General features: G+C 34.9%; 1 protein-coding gene across 1 annotated transcript; it reads left to right on the top strand.

The window, feature by feature from the left end:
• Nucleotides 1-6,776: 6,776 nt before the first annotated feature.
• On the top strand, nucleotides 6,777-7,103 carry LOC114075972. Its single transcript, XM_027914150.1, has one exon. The coding sequence runs from the start codon at nucleotides 6,777-6,779 to the stop codon at nucleotides 7,101-7,103; it is 327 nt and encodes a 108-aa protein (XP_027769951.1).
• Nucleotides 7,104-17,253: the final 10,150 nt, after the last annotated feature.

Below are 17,253 nucleotides of genomic sequence, written 5' to 3'. Positions count from 1 at the left end.
ACTCATGGCAAAGCCATGAGTTGAGGGTGGCTATTACGAGGAATGCTCTGGAAAGTGGGGTTGAAAGAACAAAAGAGAGAGAAAGAACAAAAGTAAAGTGACCCAGAATTAGTTGAAAGAAAAGTAAAGAAAAAGAAAAATATACAAGAATTACAAACAAGAAAAGAAGAGAGTCACTTACACAAATGAAGAAAGAAGAGAAAATTGAGCAAAGGGAAAGAATATGAGAAACTGGGCGAGATAAAATGATAGAAAAGGGAAGGTTTAGCCGATATGTCAAGGAGGGCAAAAAGTCACTAAAGTATACCTAAATATACCCTACCTGACCCTGAGCCTATGTTACAAGCTAAAAAAGTCCTATCGTGATCCTAAGGGTTGTATAGCGAACTTAAGGCAGTGAAAATAAGGGCAAGCTTATGGCAATAGGTATGAATGAGTGTGACTTTGTTCTGAGAGCGAGTGTTGAAAAGTAATCCTTATACTCAAACTGAAATCATTGTGTGAAAAATGAGGATTTTGTTCTAAAGTGAGGACATTAGTTGCAATACCAGAATTGTTAGCACCTCGGTGAGAAATTGAAGAGGATAGGTGTTAATGCATGGTGAGTCTGTGTCATGTTCTGATCCCACAAAATTCAAGCCTAATAGTGATAGCATGCATAGATTTGATGAGATTAATCGGGATTGATAGCCAAATGATTGCAAAGCATGGATACTATTGTACAAGGATTGTGTAGTGAGTCATAGTGCGTCGCTTGAGGACAAACAACGAATTTAAGTTGAGGGTGTTGATATACCGTGGTTTCACGGTATAATTAATACTTTTTCCTTAAGTTTAGTGTGTCCGAAAGCCTTTTTGTGCTAATTTTTATATAAGTTTCTCTTTGTTTTGCAGGAAATCTGTCCAAAGCTGAATGCGGAGATTTTGAGCGAAGAAATGCAGAAGAGACCACCTACGGAGCTTATGACGGTCCGTCGTGCCTGTGACGGTCCGTAGGTGGCAGCGTAGTGCAGCTGCTGAAGGAAGATGGGGAAGTCTGACCAAGTGTGGGATTACGAAGCTTGTGACGGTCCGTCATGGCTGTGACGGTCCGTCCTGCAGGTTCGTCGTGAAGTTCAGAGAAGTGATCCCAGTACCCAGATTCCGAGAGTTGAAGTATTTTGGAACGAAGACCCTCGACGGACCGTTGTGCCTATGACGGTCCGTCATACTTGCCGTCGAGGGGAATGAAGAAAGCAGCAGAAGAAATTGCACCAAGTATGGGACGACGGAGTCCACGACGGTCCGTTGTGACCACGACGGTCCGTCGCGAGGTCCGTCGACCCAGCCGCGTTTTGGCAGATTTCCAGCAATTAGAATTCTTGTTTAATTAGGTTTTTGTTTTTTTATAAATAGTTCGAAAAACCTCGTTTTTGAGGTTAGACACCTGATCGTTAGACTCTTAGATTGTTAAAACTTCGTATTGGTGAACATTGTATTGTGAGATTCTTGATAATCATTAGACTTTTCGTGAGATTATTGATTACTTTGAGAATTCTTGCAAGTGATTTTTGGTGATTAATCAAGCAAACTTTTGGATTTTATTCTTTCTCATTGAAGTAAGTACATGAATTCTTATATCATATATTTGAATATTGTGTTTATGGCTATGAGTAACTAAACTCCATAACTAGGGTTGTGGGAACCATAGGCAAATAATGAGGTAAAACCTAACTAAAATAACAATTCTAGAATAGTGTCTTGCATGTATTAATAATTCTTTCGCTTAGAAGTGTTTTTAACGGATGATCAACGTTAGAACTCGCCTTAATGCTACTTGCCGGACCAAGGAGGTAGATAATAGGAAAAGAATTATTAACATAGATTTAGTGTATACTATCTAATAGGCTAGTATTGATTGGTACGAGGTAATAACTTAGTCAAATATCGAATATGATGCTTAATATGAGGTAAAGATAAGGGTTAGGAAAGCAACACACGTAGCCGGACCAAGGTGCGGAGTGAGATTTTCTAGATGCCGGACCAAGGATTTAGAAATACATAACTTGTCACTTTGCATGCAAGATACTAGGAAAGAATTGTTATAGTTAGAATTATCAAGTTATGAACCTGTGGGGAACACGTAAACCCTAGTTACTTTGATTAATTGATTAAAATCCAACTTTCAAAACTGTTAAGTGTCTCTTTCAATTTCGTTAGTTATTTTTACTCATTAGGAAATACAAACCCCCCTTTTTATGTTTTTACTTTCTAAGGAAGTCATCAACCGAACAATAGTAATAACAGGTTGAAGTTAAGTCTAGACTATTTTCCTCGTGGGAACGATCCCAACCTCACTAGTTGGGTTATTTACTTGACACGACCGCTTTACTTCTTATTTGAGAAGTAAGTTTGAGCGTATCAGCTATTCATGGGGATGTGCCAGATTGTGTCGAGGGGGATGGTCCAGCTCAGGCTCCACCCAATACTATTGTTACCCTAGTGCTTCAAGATACCTTGGCTCGTATGTTAGGATTCCTAGAGGGGATGACTCAGGCAGAAGCTTTGCCTGTCACTTCTGATAGCTCACAGACCCGTGTTAGAGGTTAGACTCTAGATCCAATAGTTGCTCCAGATTCTCAGACTCCCAGGACTCAACCAGCTGCTGTTGTAGCTCCTCGTTTGGATAGTATGGAGTTTCCAGATATTGCATCATATTTCGCGAACAGGCCTCTATGACCATTGATGAGCAAAAGATATTTGGGAGGTTCAGACTAATGAATCCTCATACTTATACTAGTGACTTAATAGAGGATGCATATGAATTTATAGTTAGTTGTCATGCGATGTTGCATAATCTTGGACTAGTGGAGTCTCATGGAGTTGACTACACAACGTTTCAGATGACTGGCTCTGCCAAGAAGTGGTGGAGGGATTATATTAGTATTAGGATAATGGGATCCCCTCCACTATCCTAGACTCAGTTTACTCAGGTTTTTTATCCAAATTTGTTCCACGCAGTGAGAGGGAGTGCAAGAGGACCGAGTTTGAGGGTTTGCAACAAGGTGGTATTTCAGTTGTAGAGCATGAGGGTAAATTTCATGACTTGGCTAGGCATGCTTCGATGATACTTCCCAAAGAGACTGAGAGAGTGAGAAGGTTTGTTAAGGGGTTGATTATTCTGATTCGTCTAGGAGTTTCTCAGGTTGCTGCTTCTGGTGTTCCATTCCAGAAAGTGATAGATGCTGCTAAGAAGTTAGAGATGATTCGACGTGAGGGATTTGAGCAGCGTGAGGGCCAGAGGACCCGTTATTCAGGTGATTATGGTGGTGTTCCTCCTAGGATTCGAGGTTATGTAGAGAGAGGTTATCACTCTCAGTCCAGCAGACCCATTCATGCTGCTATACCTGCATATGAGGCTGGTTACGCTGGGCATAGTTCTTCGAGCTCAGTGCATACTTCACAGGGTTCATCTTCTAGACCTATAGTTCGTGGAGGGCATTCTGGTCATTCAGGTTCCTCTCATCATCCTGCATCTCGTAGGGGCTATTTTGAGTGTGGTGATATGGGACATTTTGTGAGAGACTGCCCTAGGACCAGACGATGTGGCTTACATCAGGGTTCTCAGGCTTCGACTTTTAAGGCTACACAACCTTCAGCTAGGGGTGGTGCACAGAGTGGTAGAGGTGGTTCTCATTCAGGTAGAGGTGGTTCTCCTTCTGGTCGAGGTGGTGGTCATGAAGGTTCACAATCTGAGGGAGGTCGTTCTCATTCTTATGCTTTTCCGGGTAGGCCAGAGGCTGAGGCTTCAGATGCTGTTATCACAGGTATTATTCCGGTTTTTCATCGACCAGCTACTGTATTATTTGATCCAGACTCTACTTATTCTTATGTGTCCACATATTTTGCTCCTAGGCTGGATATATTATGTGAGTCTCTTGATTTGCCAATACATGTTTCTACTCCTATCGGGGATTCTGTAGTTGTAGATCGAATGTATCGATTATGTATTGTTACCTTGATGGGGTATTACACTCATTCAATTTTAAAGGTCTTAGATATGTTAAATTTTGATGTGATTCTTGGTATGGATCGGTTATCTTCTTACCACGCAATTTAAAATTGTCACGCCAAGACAATCACTTTAGCTATGCTTGGAATTCCTATAGTAGAATGGAGAGGTTCTCTTAGTCACCCTCCTAAGGGTGTGATATCATTTTCTTAAGGGTCGTCAGTTAGTACAGAGAGGATGTTTGGCTTACTAGGAACACATTCGAGATACTAGTGTTGATACTACTATGCTTGAGTGTATTCCAGTGTTAAGTGAATTTTCATAGGTATTCTCGACCGATTTGCCGGGTCTTAGACCAGATCGTGATATTGATTTTTGTATTGATATATAGCCAGGCACTCAGCCTATTTCCATTGCTCCTTATCGTATGGCACCGGCTGAATTGAAAGAGTTGAAGGAGCGGTTGTAGGATTATTTAAGCAAGGGTTTTATTATACCAAGTGTATCTCCTTGGGGTGATCGAGTGTAATTTGTGAAGAAGAAAGAAGGATCCATGCGTATGTGTATTGAATATTGGCAGTTGAACAAGGTAACCATCAGAAATAAGTACCTGATGCCTGGTATTTATGATTTATTTGATCAGTTGCATGGTGATTCAGTTTTCTCCAAGATTGATTTGAGATCTGGCTATCATCAGCGGAAGGTTAGGGCGGAGGATATCCCTAAGACATCTTTTCGAACATGTTAAGGCCATTACGAGTTTTTGGTGATGTCTTTTGGCCCTGCAGCTTTTATGGACTTGATGAATAGAGTTTTCAGACCGTATTCGGATTCCTTTGTTATTGTCTTCATAGATGATATATTGATATACTCACGCACTAAGGAGGAACATGAGCATTATTTGAGGATTGTGCTTGGGATTCTAAAAGAAAAGAAGCTTTATGCAAAGTTTTCAAAGTGTGAATTATGGCTTAGTTCGGTAGCATTCTTGGGACATGTAGTGTCTGAGGAGGGTATTATGGTGGATCCTAAGAAGATTGAGGTAGTTAGAGAATGGGTCAGACCTGCTTCAGTTACTGAGATTCGGAGTTTCTTAGGCCTTGCTGGTTATTATAGATGGTTTTTAGAGGGTTTCTCATCCATTGCTTCTCCATTAACTAGATTGACACGAAAGGAGGTGACTTTTCAGTGGTCTGACGAGTGTGAGTTTAGTTTCCAAAAGCTCAAGAATTAATTGACTACTGCTCCAATTTTGACCCTACCCGTGGAGGAAGAGGGTTTTGTTGTATATTGTGATGCTTCTCGGATTGGTCTTGTTGTGTATTGATGTAGAAGGGAAAGGTTATAGCTTAAGCTTCGAGGTAGGTGAAGGTTCATGAGAAGAACTACCCTATTCATGATTTAGAGTTGGCGGCTGTTGTGTTTGCATTGAAGATTTGGACGCATTATCTTTATGGTGTGCATTGTGAGGTGTGCACGGATCATCGCAGTCTCCAGTATATGTTCAATCAGAGGGATCTCAATTTGAGGCTGCAGAGATGGTTGGAGTTACTCAAGGACTACGACATGACTATTCTTTATCATCCAGGCAAGACAAATGTTATATCAGATGCCTTGAGTCGAAATGCGATAAGTATGGGTAGTCTAGCCATGTTACAGGTTGGCGAGCGTCCTTTAGCTAGGGATGTCCAATCCTTGGCCAATAGCTTTGTGATACTTGATATTTCAGAATCTGGTAAAATATTAGCTTATATAGAGAGTAGGTCATCCTTATTGGAGCAGATTCGGGATCAACAGTTTGATGATGGTGATTTATGTAAGATTAGGGATAAGGTGTTAAAAGAAGAAGTCAGGGTTGTGATTCTTGATAGTGAGGACAGGTGATTAGACTAGATTAATCATGGAGGAGGCCCATAGTTCGAGGTACTCTATTCATACGGGGGCTACCAAGATGTATCGTGAATTGAAGTAGCATTATTGGTGGTGCCGTATGAAGAGGGACATAGTAGATTTTGTATCCCGGTATCTCAATTGTCAGCAAGTGAAGTATGAACACCAAAAGTCTGGAAATGTGAAATAGAGGATGCCTATACCTGAGTGGAATTGGGAGTGTATTGCTATGGACTTTATGGTAGGATTTCCACGTACCTTGGGTAAGTTTGATGCTATATGGGTCATTGTGGATCGAATGACTAAGTCTGCACACTTTGTACCAGTTCAAACTACCTATAACTCAGATAAGTTAGCCAAGATCTATATTCCAGAGATAGTTCGTTTGAATGGGGTTCCCATATCTATTATTTCAGATCGTGGCCCCCAATTTACATCTCATTTCTAGCGGTCTATGCAGAAGGAGTTGGGCACTCGGGTGGATCTCAGTATATCCTTTCACCCTCAAACTGATGGTCAGTCTGAACGGACTATCTAGGTTCTTGAGGACATGTTGCGGGCGTGTGTGATTGACTTTGGTGGTCAGTGGGATCAGTTCTTGCCATTAGCGGAGTTTGCTTACAATAATAGTTATCATTCGAGCATTGAGATGGCACCATTGGAGGCCTTGTATGGTAGGAGATGTCGATCTCCAATTGGTTGGTTTGATGCATTTGAGGTTAGACTGTGGGGTACAGATTTGCTGAAAGAGTCCTTGGACAAGGTCAAATTGATCCAAGATAGACTTCTCATGGCTCAGAGCAGGCAAAAAAGTTATGCAGATCAGAAGGTTCGTGATTTGGAGTTTATGGTTGGAGAGAGGGTTCTACTGAAGGTTTCACCCATGAAGGGTGTGATGAGATTTGGAAAGAAGGGCAAGTTGATCCCAAGGTATATAGGTCCTTTCGAGATTGTGGAGCGTATTGGTGAGGTTGCGTATCAGTTGGCTTTGCCACCTGGTTTGTCAGGTGTCCATCCTGTATTTCATATTTCGATGCTGAAGAAATATCATCAAGGTTGTGCTCATGTGATTCAGTGGGATTCAGTGTTACTTGATCAGAATTTGACTTTTGAGGAGGAGCCAATTACCATTTTGGATAGGCAAATTCGAAAGTTGAGGTCAAAAGAGATTGCTTCAGTGAAGGTTCAATGGAAGCATCGTCCAGTGGAGGAGGCTACATAGGAGACCGAGTCAGACAGGAGGAGTAAATATCCTCAGCTTTTTGAGCGTTCAGGTGAGTTCTTTTTATTTTTACGTTCGAGGACGAATATTTATTTAAGCGGTAGGTGATGTAACGACCCGCTAGGTCGTTATGAGAACTCGAATGATCTTGACTCTCCCCGTAGAAATTAAAATAGAAATTTTGAAATATTCGGTAACCACGATTATTTAGTTGTCGGATATTTGTTAAATGATTAATATAGCTGAATATTTAATGGGCCAAAACAATACCTAATTTAATTACGACCCTTTTATGCCCATACATTGAATTAAGTTAAATGAGTGATAAGCATAACCCCAGTAACATATTCTGGCAAACGTATAGGGGAAAAGAAACCGCAGAATTTAGGTGAATGAATTATCTCAAACTTTTCAATTCTCCATTTGAGTATGTTGTCAAAGTGAATTAAATGGTTATTTTATATTATTTTGTTCAAAGTCTTTGTCTAAGGAGAAAACAATTTTCTTTTTGGATCTATTCAGATCCTTTGTAAAAGAACAAAAAAAATTCTTTTTTTTATAATTATTTTCTTTTATTCTGCATCAACCCAAGGTGGGGACATTAAATGTCATTAATGATGCTCATTTTAATAGTGACATTTGATATGCCTATAATTGAGGAAAAAATGGGGGATTGTATTTACAGTGCATTTTCTGATTTTGTTAATCAGTGAAAGTGGGTCTTAATTTATTTATTTACAGAGTTTAGTTACTAATATTAGTATATTAGCATTAAAGAATTAAGTTTTGGTTGTATTGTATTATATAAATATTCGTATTGATGATGGGAGAATATTAGTAATAGTATGTATTGCTGGAAAATTATTTGAATTGTGCAACTTGTTAATTTAATTCATTCCTAATGACTAGCAGGTTAATTAAGTGGGTTACAGTAAGTATTGAGGTTGTTGGATTAGAGTAGAGGAAATTGTTTATATTAATTATTATCGAGTTTAATCATTAAATAAGAATTAGGTATAATCATTGGGGGAAAAAATAGAAAATCTTTGACAACCAAACCTGATTCCATATATGAATCTGCGAAAATTCCATAGTTATTATTTTATTTAACTTTTCGTGGATTAAGTTACATCAAATTAATTATTAGCCTTAAACTTTTTATTTCATTATTTAATTTTCATATAGTAATACTCCTTGAAGTTTATGGGTATAGCTAACCAAATTTTGGTGGTATTGTGTTACATGAGAATTATTAGATTCATGATATTTTGAGGAGTTGAGGCTTAACACTAGGCTTGAAATTTAGCAAATAGAATCTTTGAGATATAAAATTTATCAAGAGTAGGAGCTTGATTGGAGATATGAGTGAGTTTTGGAGTTTAGGTTAGACATATAATAAATCGAGTACCTATGAACTCACTTACTTACGAATATCGCATAATTGGTAGACTGAGAACGTTCCGAAGCTTTGCGAAAAGGAAAGGAAAAATCTTGAAGATTGGTGACACGAGTTCGGAATTTAAGGTATGTTAAGACTTTTTAGACTTGTTGAAGGACGTTTTCCTAATTAACGATAAAAAAAATAAAAACATATGAAATAGACAATGGATAAGGGCGAAAGATGGGGGTCTCGTATCAATGGTGTGACGGGCATTGATATGAGTACCGGTGTTATAAAAGGGAAAGTTACTAGTATAGAATGTGGATTGTAATTTGAGAATGCCAAAGCATATGGGCATTAGTTGATATATTATTGACTTGAAATCCTTGTGTGATTATGTTTTCTTATTTACACCCGTAAAGTTGTGATAATTGAGGTGGTTATGTATTATGTTGATACTTGATTGATTGAGGTGCATCATCATCCCCTTATTTGAAATAATATTGTGTACATGCATTGACATGAAATTGAGTATAAGTTGGGCACGTGGAGATCATCCATGTTGGGGATGGTGAGATGTTAAGATTGTAATTGGGCACGTGAAGACCATCCGTGAGGAAATTGTTTGATTTTATGATAGTGAGTTGAGATCGTTCGCACAGATACGTGGAGATCGTCCGTGTCGGTATATGGACCTCGCGAGTCCCCCATGGGTAATGAACTCTCGATGTATTTCTGAGGAGTATCATGTATATACGGTTGAATGAGATATACTGGATACATGTGATTTCGTACTCATACTACACTTGTTGCACTCTTTGTGGTGCAGATTTAATTCCGAGTAGGAGCATATCTCGTGGAGCATTTTGAGTTCGAGTTGGAGTGTATTGGAGTTGTGGTGAGTTGCTTGGTTGTTCCGTGGCCCACACCTCCCTCTATCTTTTACTTATTCTGTTATTTTAGTATTCAAATAGGATATCCCCTATGTTAGATTTGTCATTTTAGTTTCAGACTTGCATCATATTTTAGAAGCTCTTTTACTTATGACACCAAATCTTAGGTGGTATTTAGTTTTCCGCAGTACGTACTTATAAGGAGCTTTATGTTGGATATTTTCACTTAGTGTTTTTTTTTCTCACTATTTAGTTAAAATTGGTGAAATATGTTGGGTTGATTTACCTATTGGTTGAGAACAAGGTGCCATCACAATTTGTGAATTTGGGCCGTGACAGAAGATAAATTCAATAATTATCTTCTGCATGCCACAAACTTACTATCCTGATTACAATAAGTAAATTAGTTTTCGCATTGTAAATAAAATTAAATCAATAATCAATTTTTGCATATTTTTTCTGCCATTTGCTCTTCCTAAATAAATCTATTTGGAAATAATATTTTCCCATCTGATAGACTAACGGCTACTTAAGATCTATCACTGTTTTTTTTTAATAAAATATATATATATTTTACATCTTGTCATGTGCTCGTCCTAATTAAAATCATCTATATTTTACTTGCCGCGTTGAATAAATAATGTTGCAACCTAAAAAATTAGTTACTAAATTTCTGCATCTAATAAACTAGTTGTCTTAAATAATTTCTGCATTAATAATAAATGTGTTGTTGTTTCCTCAAAAAATTATCTGCATTTGTAATTGTTTTTCTTGCTATATTTTAAAATGAATTTTCTTGCCCTTGTTTGATTTCTACACCTTTGAAATAAACAAATGAACTGTTATACTATCTGTTTTGTATGCACACCCAAGCATGAGACTTTTTCATTGTACTTGTGTCTTCCAGTATGTTTAATTAAATTTAGAGGTCAATATGAGAGTTACGTGCTAAATGAATGTTCTATATGTTTGACTTGGTGTCTAGGAGGCCCTTATATTTCCTCTTAGTCTAATTCATCATACTAGTAGTCCAATGCCTCTTGGACCTTAAGCAGGGATGTTAGGCACCTTTTAGGACGAAACACATGTGGTGGTGGTAGGGGTAGTTGGGCCCCACGGATATAATGACATTGACTCAAGCTAAAAAGACAAACCTTGGTTTTGTATGTCCATACATGGAAGCCTATTGAAAAAATAAAAAGAAAGTCGAGTGTTGATCCGTAAAGTCTCTTAGAGTCTCCCTTTTCTTTTATCCCTTTATCTGTTTATAATTAATTATTTGGGGTAGTTTAAATAAATAAAAATTATTTTTGACTAGTTAATTGTGTAATTTCTATCTCTTTGCTTCTCGCTTTATTTATTGTTTAGTTTTGTTTTAATGTTTATTATATCACCTAGTCTTTCATGCATAGCTAATTAATTAAAATAATAAAGTTACTCTAATTGTTTAATATTATTATCACATAGTCTCGCATGCTTAAATAATTAATTAAAATGATAATGTGAGCTAATTGCTTAGTATTTGTTAAAATTATTATTCACCTTGCATGCTTAAATAATTAATTAAAATAATAGAATAGTGGTAATTCTTTAACATTATGTTATCACCAGTTTCGCATGGCTAACTAATTAATTAAAATAATAATGTGATCTAAATTGTGTAATGTTAGTTATCACCTAGTAAGCATGCTAATTAAATAAATAATAAATGAGATGACCTTATTTGTTACTTGTAACCACACCATAAATTGCATGAGATACAATCGGGACCCACATTTATGGGCCTCGTGGGATATCTAACACCTTCCCCTCGAGGTAATTTTAACTCTTACCTTGATCTCTGGTTCGTTAACCTCTATTTAGACTAGTTAGGTTAGATAGGTGCCCTAACACGCCTTAATTCGTTAGGTGGCGAACCTTCAATTTTCTAAAATCCCAAAAAAATTGTTAGGTCGTGCATCAAAATCCGTTTTGAGGGAAATGGGGTGTAACAAGCAACAGTTGAAAAGGTCAAAGATAATATGTGATTTCTTTGTTTACATCAACATATTCGACTTCAAATTCTTGTGAAATATTTTCGGCAAATTGAGATTTGAGTTCATCTGTTTTAGGGTTAAGGAAGTACAAATTATGGCATTCAACCCAACGTGGATGAGAAATTGGCTTTCTTTTACATTTTTTTGGGACAAATTAAAAAGAAAAGTGTGGCACATAATTACAATTGAGGGAGTATGCATTATTAATTCTATTTTTAAATGAACTTCATTTTTTGTTTCATCATCAGTTTCTTGTGCAAATCTTTTTTTATCAACATTCTTATTGTAATTTTTCGGAGATTGATTAGGTTGTTTGGATTCATATGTTTTGAAGTTAAATTCAAGAATTCTTGTTAAGAGAAGGAATTTGGCTTTAAAATAATATATTAAACTAACAAGAAAGTGATCATAAATGACAAAATTAATAGGGAAAATTGGCTAATCACGTCCAAAAATAGAAGGTCCATGAAGTTTTCGGGTACTTACTTTGAGAAAATGCTCAAAACAGTCCCTCATCTTTGGGTTAAGAGTCAAAGTCATCCCCTAGTTATCACATGGAGCATTAATAGTCCCTCATGTTTGTAATATTGGTTCACTTTTGGTTCTCTTTCAAAATTTTGTCTATTTTTTAACATTGATTTTATTCACAATTTATGTATGGAATGTTTAATCGTCATTTTATATATTTAGTAGAAATAATAGCTCCATGTGAGAGATTGTGAGAAAGAAAAACACCTTATTTTGTTTAGTAGAAATCGTATTGAAATCAAGTCGAGAGGTTCATCACGACGATTTCACGTGCAATAGTACAAAATTTTCTTTTCTTGCAATGTCATATGTTAAAATGTTCTTAGTTTAGCTGAAGTAATATTTATACTGTACAGAATAAGGTGTTCTACTTCTCACCTTCTTTCACATAGAGTTATTACTTCTACTAAATATATAAAAGGATGATGGGAGATTCCTTACAGAAAACTATGAACAATATTAATGTTAAAAATAGGAAAAGGTTTAGGGGGACCAAAAGTGCACCAATATTGCAAACATGAGGGACTATTAGTGCCCCATGTGAAAACTCAAGGATGATTTTGAGTCTTAACCCAAAGATTGGGGACTATTTTGAGCCTTCTCCCTTCCTACTTCCTCCTCTTAGAGTTCAAAGTAAGCAGATTGCCAACTCATGTGGCCCCAACTCAAGATTTTCCTTTTTCAACAATCATTAAAGACTCTATACCAAGTCCAAGATCCCATCTTTTCCTAAAGAACTCTGTTTGATTGAGGACAACAACACACTCAACATGATCTCACAAGTAAGTGTGAGTCGGGTAAGGTAGAGCGTACATAGATCATATTCATATTGTAAGAGGTAGAAATATTGTTTCAATAGACCCTTGACTCAAGGAAAATCATATCAAAGAAGGAGGAGAAACAATCTTTGGAGTAAACATAAGACAAAGTAATTTGCACAATTGATCCCGCTATCTGTGGGCTTGAGCAGATGAAAGATTTGGCTGTAAAATGAATAAATATTACTTGGATAAGAATATGTCACATACAATTAAGTGGCATCGTATTGTTAAGTGAGAGAGTTTGGAGGTTGAATAAGTAACAACATAATGGATACTTCAGATGAAGTGATTCATATGGGAGACTTTGATTGGCTTCTTATGCTAATGCCGATGTATATATTTTATTTAAATTTGGTAACAATCTATTCCATGAAGTTGTGTGAAATTGAGAGTTTGTATCTTTTATACCATAGTCTTATTTATAAGTTTTAATATCTCCATGTCTCATTTTAGGATGCTTTCATTTAACTGTAGTAGCTAGTTTTCTAAATCTAAATTAACAAAATTTACTTCTTACTTTTTTCAACTATTTTCGACTGCAATTGAAATCTTTTTTGCTGCTATTTTTTGGATATTGCTACAACTGCTTTTTGATGCTATGATATTGTTTATGGTAACAAATCAAAATTCAGTAAGTTCAACTTATAAGTTGTCACAACAAGATTACTCCTTACTTTTTTATGCATTGTTCGTCACTCATCTATTGTTATTTCTTTATATTGAGTGATCTCCAGATTTTTCTTTTACAAAATTTGACGCGGCTTAATTGATGGTTCATGTGTACATGTGTGATATCGCCTAAGGACAAGGTTGAGTCACAAGGAGTATATACTTTTGTCCCTCCTAAAAGAGAGAAGATTATACATGTTGAGATTTGTAGCATCTATTTCCACTTTAAATTGTGATGAAATTTTTTTATATGGACAATGAAGTGGCAACGTAACACTTGAAAGGGCTTGACAGAAAAGGCCATGCCGCTGAAGCAATTTCATATGACAAGTTTCTTATCCATTGTTAGAATGAAATCTTTTTGAATTTAGAGAATGTTGGTTCCTGGAGAGATATATAATTAATAGCGTGAAGTAGCAGAAGGTGGTTATAGTTTCACAGTTGTGTTATTGGCAGCCCTTCCGCTCCAATTTTGTTTTAGAGGAAAACTCAAATAGTAGTAGGGCAACAACTATAGGTTGTTTGTTTGTAAAGTTGATGAATATAAACTACGGAAAAGGGCCTAAAATATCTTCGAAGTATTGGAAACGGTACAAAAGTACCCTTCATCCACCTATTGGCTCAAAAATACCCTTGTCATCCACCTTTGGGTTCAACATTGACTACTTATTTAACAGTTTTAAATTTAAACTATTTAAACATTTTTTAAATACTTGACACTCAACTATTGGTTATAATTTAATTTATTAATATCATTTATAAACAAACTCACTACCCACCCAATTAATAAACCAATTCTAATATAAAAATCGCCCTAAACACTACTAAAACACGACGAAATTACATATTCCTTAAAATGACATCCAAAATTATTCGAGTTCGAATTGAAGCCCTAATTAAATTTAGGTTGAGCCGCTTATTTAGGAGGTCACTTTTAAGCTTTAATTCGAATTTATGATTAAATGTAAAGAAGTAGTACATCCCGAATAATTCATGCATTTTTTTAAAATATAATTTTATAGATATTTATGATTTGTTTTAAATATTAAAATTTTAATATATTTTTTAAAAAAAATTTATTTATTAACTAACATCACATAATTGAGACGAAGGAATAATTAAGATAAACCTAGTTAGACTTTTAAGTTTATCGGTAAATTTTATTTGGACACTTCAATTATAATATGTTTTGAATGAGGACTTGAATGTATATATGATAATGTACTTCTATAGATATTTTCGCCTCAAATTTTTAGATTGACAGAAGCTTTCTTGTTGTTGCATTAGTAATGGGGCGGGATTATTAATTTTTGAGGTTTAATTAGTAATGAGTGGGCAGTGGATTTGTTTATAAATAATATTAATAAGTTAAATTATAACAAATAGTTGAGCTCCACGTATTTTAAAAAATATTTAAATATTTTAAATTTAAAACCATTAAATAACTGATCAATTTTAAACCCAAATGTGGATGACAATGGTATTTTGGAGCCAATAGATGGTTGAGAAGGGTATTTGGAGCCAATAGGTTGATGGAGGATATTTTTGTACTATTTCTAATACTTTAAGGGTATCTTAGGCCCTTTTTTGTATAAACTATCACATGTTCTTTAGCGTTTGTTTCTTATTGACATGTTTAATCAAGTTCGATGAAATATGTGGATTTTTTTGTTTGAAATTTCATTCTTGGTAAATAATTAGTTCCATTTGTTAGAGAAAATATTTCTATGTTGAGATGTAATTATGATTTTAAAGGTGGATTGTGTGTTCTTATAGAGGATAAGTGAGAAAGGGCAATGAGTGATCCTTCTTGTTATATATTTTGCTAGGTTTATATTATTATATCTTTGTTAGTTTCTGGCTTCTAATTTATACTAGAAGAGCTTGTTAAATTCTGGGGGATACACCTTTACCCGGTGCAATATCCTTAAGGACAGTATCTCTCGACAAGTCTCAAGTTATGAGAATTTCCTTTAAGAATTATTAGTGAAGTACAAACTTTTGTGAATTCGGTACAAGTGTTCGTCAAAAAGGTATTTTTCGTAAGATTTACAACAAATATGAGATTATAATATATTATTCTAAAAAAATAGTTTAGAGGAAATTCCTTGATTCAAGGATTTTTTAAGAATTAGGGATTTATTAGTTTATTTGGTCTTACATGTTCTCTTATAAATATTGTACAAACACTATGAATAAAAATATACTTTTTGCAATATCTAAACTTTTATGATATCGGAGTGAGACTTTTTTTTCAAATATCATATGAATAAAATAGTCTTTCATGGAGAGCATCTTCTTAGTACATCAATAAAAGATAGAAGTTTTTCTCTAGAAGCTCTTACAGAAAATTTGATGACACAAGTAGGCAATGCTTCTCACATGTTCTTCCATTTAACTTCTCATCGGTTAAATAGAAAAAAACTATCTGAAGTGGGCACAATCCGTAAAGTTTGCTATCGATGACCGTGGAAAGCTAGAACATCTAATCGAAGAGATAAAAAAATTGAGAGTTGGAAACCCAAAGATGAACTCCCGAAGATTAGAGTATTCGCTCGTGCTTGCTTAATTGAATTTAAAAATACCCCTCTGCTTGAGGTGTTTTTAAGAGGGGTGTTTTTAAATTAAATTAATCAAGTAGAGTGGTGTTTCTAAGTTTGTCAATAATTAAGGGACTAAAGTAATAATTTACGCCAAGTTTAGAGGTGTTTCAATTCTTATCTCTTTATTTTTTCTTTTTTGTAATTCGTAAAAATTCTCTTATAATATCAATATTTTAAAATAAAAATCATATTTTCACTTGTTTCAAAACGCGTGTAATCCAACTATTTTAATGTTACATAAGTTTGATCAATGGTTAGAGAGATTTAAAAAAATAATGTTTCATCAAGTTTAAGTGTTCATTTGGTAAAGAAGTGAGTAGGATAGTCTAGCGAACAAATAAAGCCAAATATAATTATTCCGCTTTCAAAAAATAAAATATTCCGACAAGATTAACCGAGCATTACACCTATTCAAAGTTCAAGCATATAAGTCCATGACCGTCTCAACAAGCTTGGGGGCCTAAAGTCAAACTTCACAAAGAGACCTTATTTTTTTAGTTGACATATATAAATTGAATAATTATTGCATAGTTAGTGTAATCTTACAAATATGCTCTGGAGAGGTAGAATATAAGAGGACTTTATGAAGTAAAAATGTAAATAATGTACATATTCAATGAAAAATATATAATATAAATTTAGAATAATAAAACTTGACTCAAAACATTGATAAATTTTTATATAATGATGTTGAAATAGTGTTGCATTGGATTTGATAAGTTGATATAGTGATATTAGTTTTAGTGTTTGAAAATTGAAGAAGATACCAAAAATCAAATTTGATCTTTTTATAAACACAAAACAATATACTTTGCATAACATAGAAGGTTTTGAATGTTTGAGAGATTTTAGAATATTCAATAAGGAAAGAATATAAATAGTGAAAGATGAAAAATAAATAGATATAAGAATAATAATATTGGTTTATGATAATAGTCAGAATATAAATGAAGAAACAAAATAGATAGGCACATAAGAAATGATACAATAATTAACTATATATTATTCCATCTCTCAATTATTACAATGATCTCTATATTAAATGAGGTAAAAAAATTTATTATATTTTCTATCCAAAAAATTCTCTCCAAATTTATAATATATGAGATCTTTTTAAATATATATATATATATATATATATATATAAAAGATGTTTTTATTTAACTATATATAGAGAGAAAGAAAATGGGGGCACCAAAGATATAGGGTTCCCCGACGA

Source organism: Solanum pennellii, chromosome 2 (assembly GCF_001406875.1).
Source record: "Solanum pennellii chromosome 2, SPENNV200".
Classification (NCBI taxonomy): domain Eukaryota; kingdom Viridiplantae; phylum Streptophyta; class Magnoliopsida; order Solanales; family Solanaceae; genus Solanum; species Solanum pennellii.
The sequence above is the reverse complement of the archived record's forward strand: the minus strand, read 5'-3'. Positions and strand labels throughout refer to the sequence as shown.

What these genes read in the sequence shown, in the direction of transcription:
- LOC114075972 (XM_027914150.1), top strand. Translation starts at nt 6,777, where the DNA reads ATGAGATTTGGAAAGAAGGGCAAGTTGATCCCAAGGTATATAGGTCCT.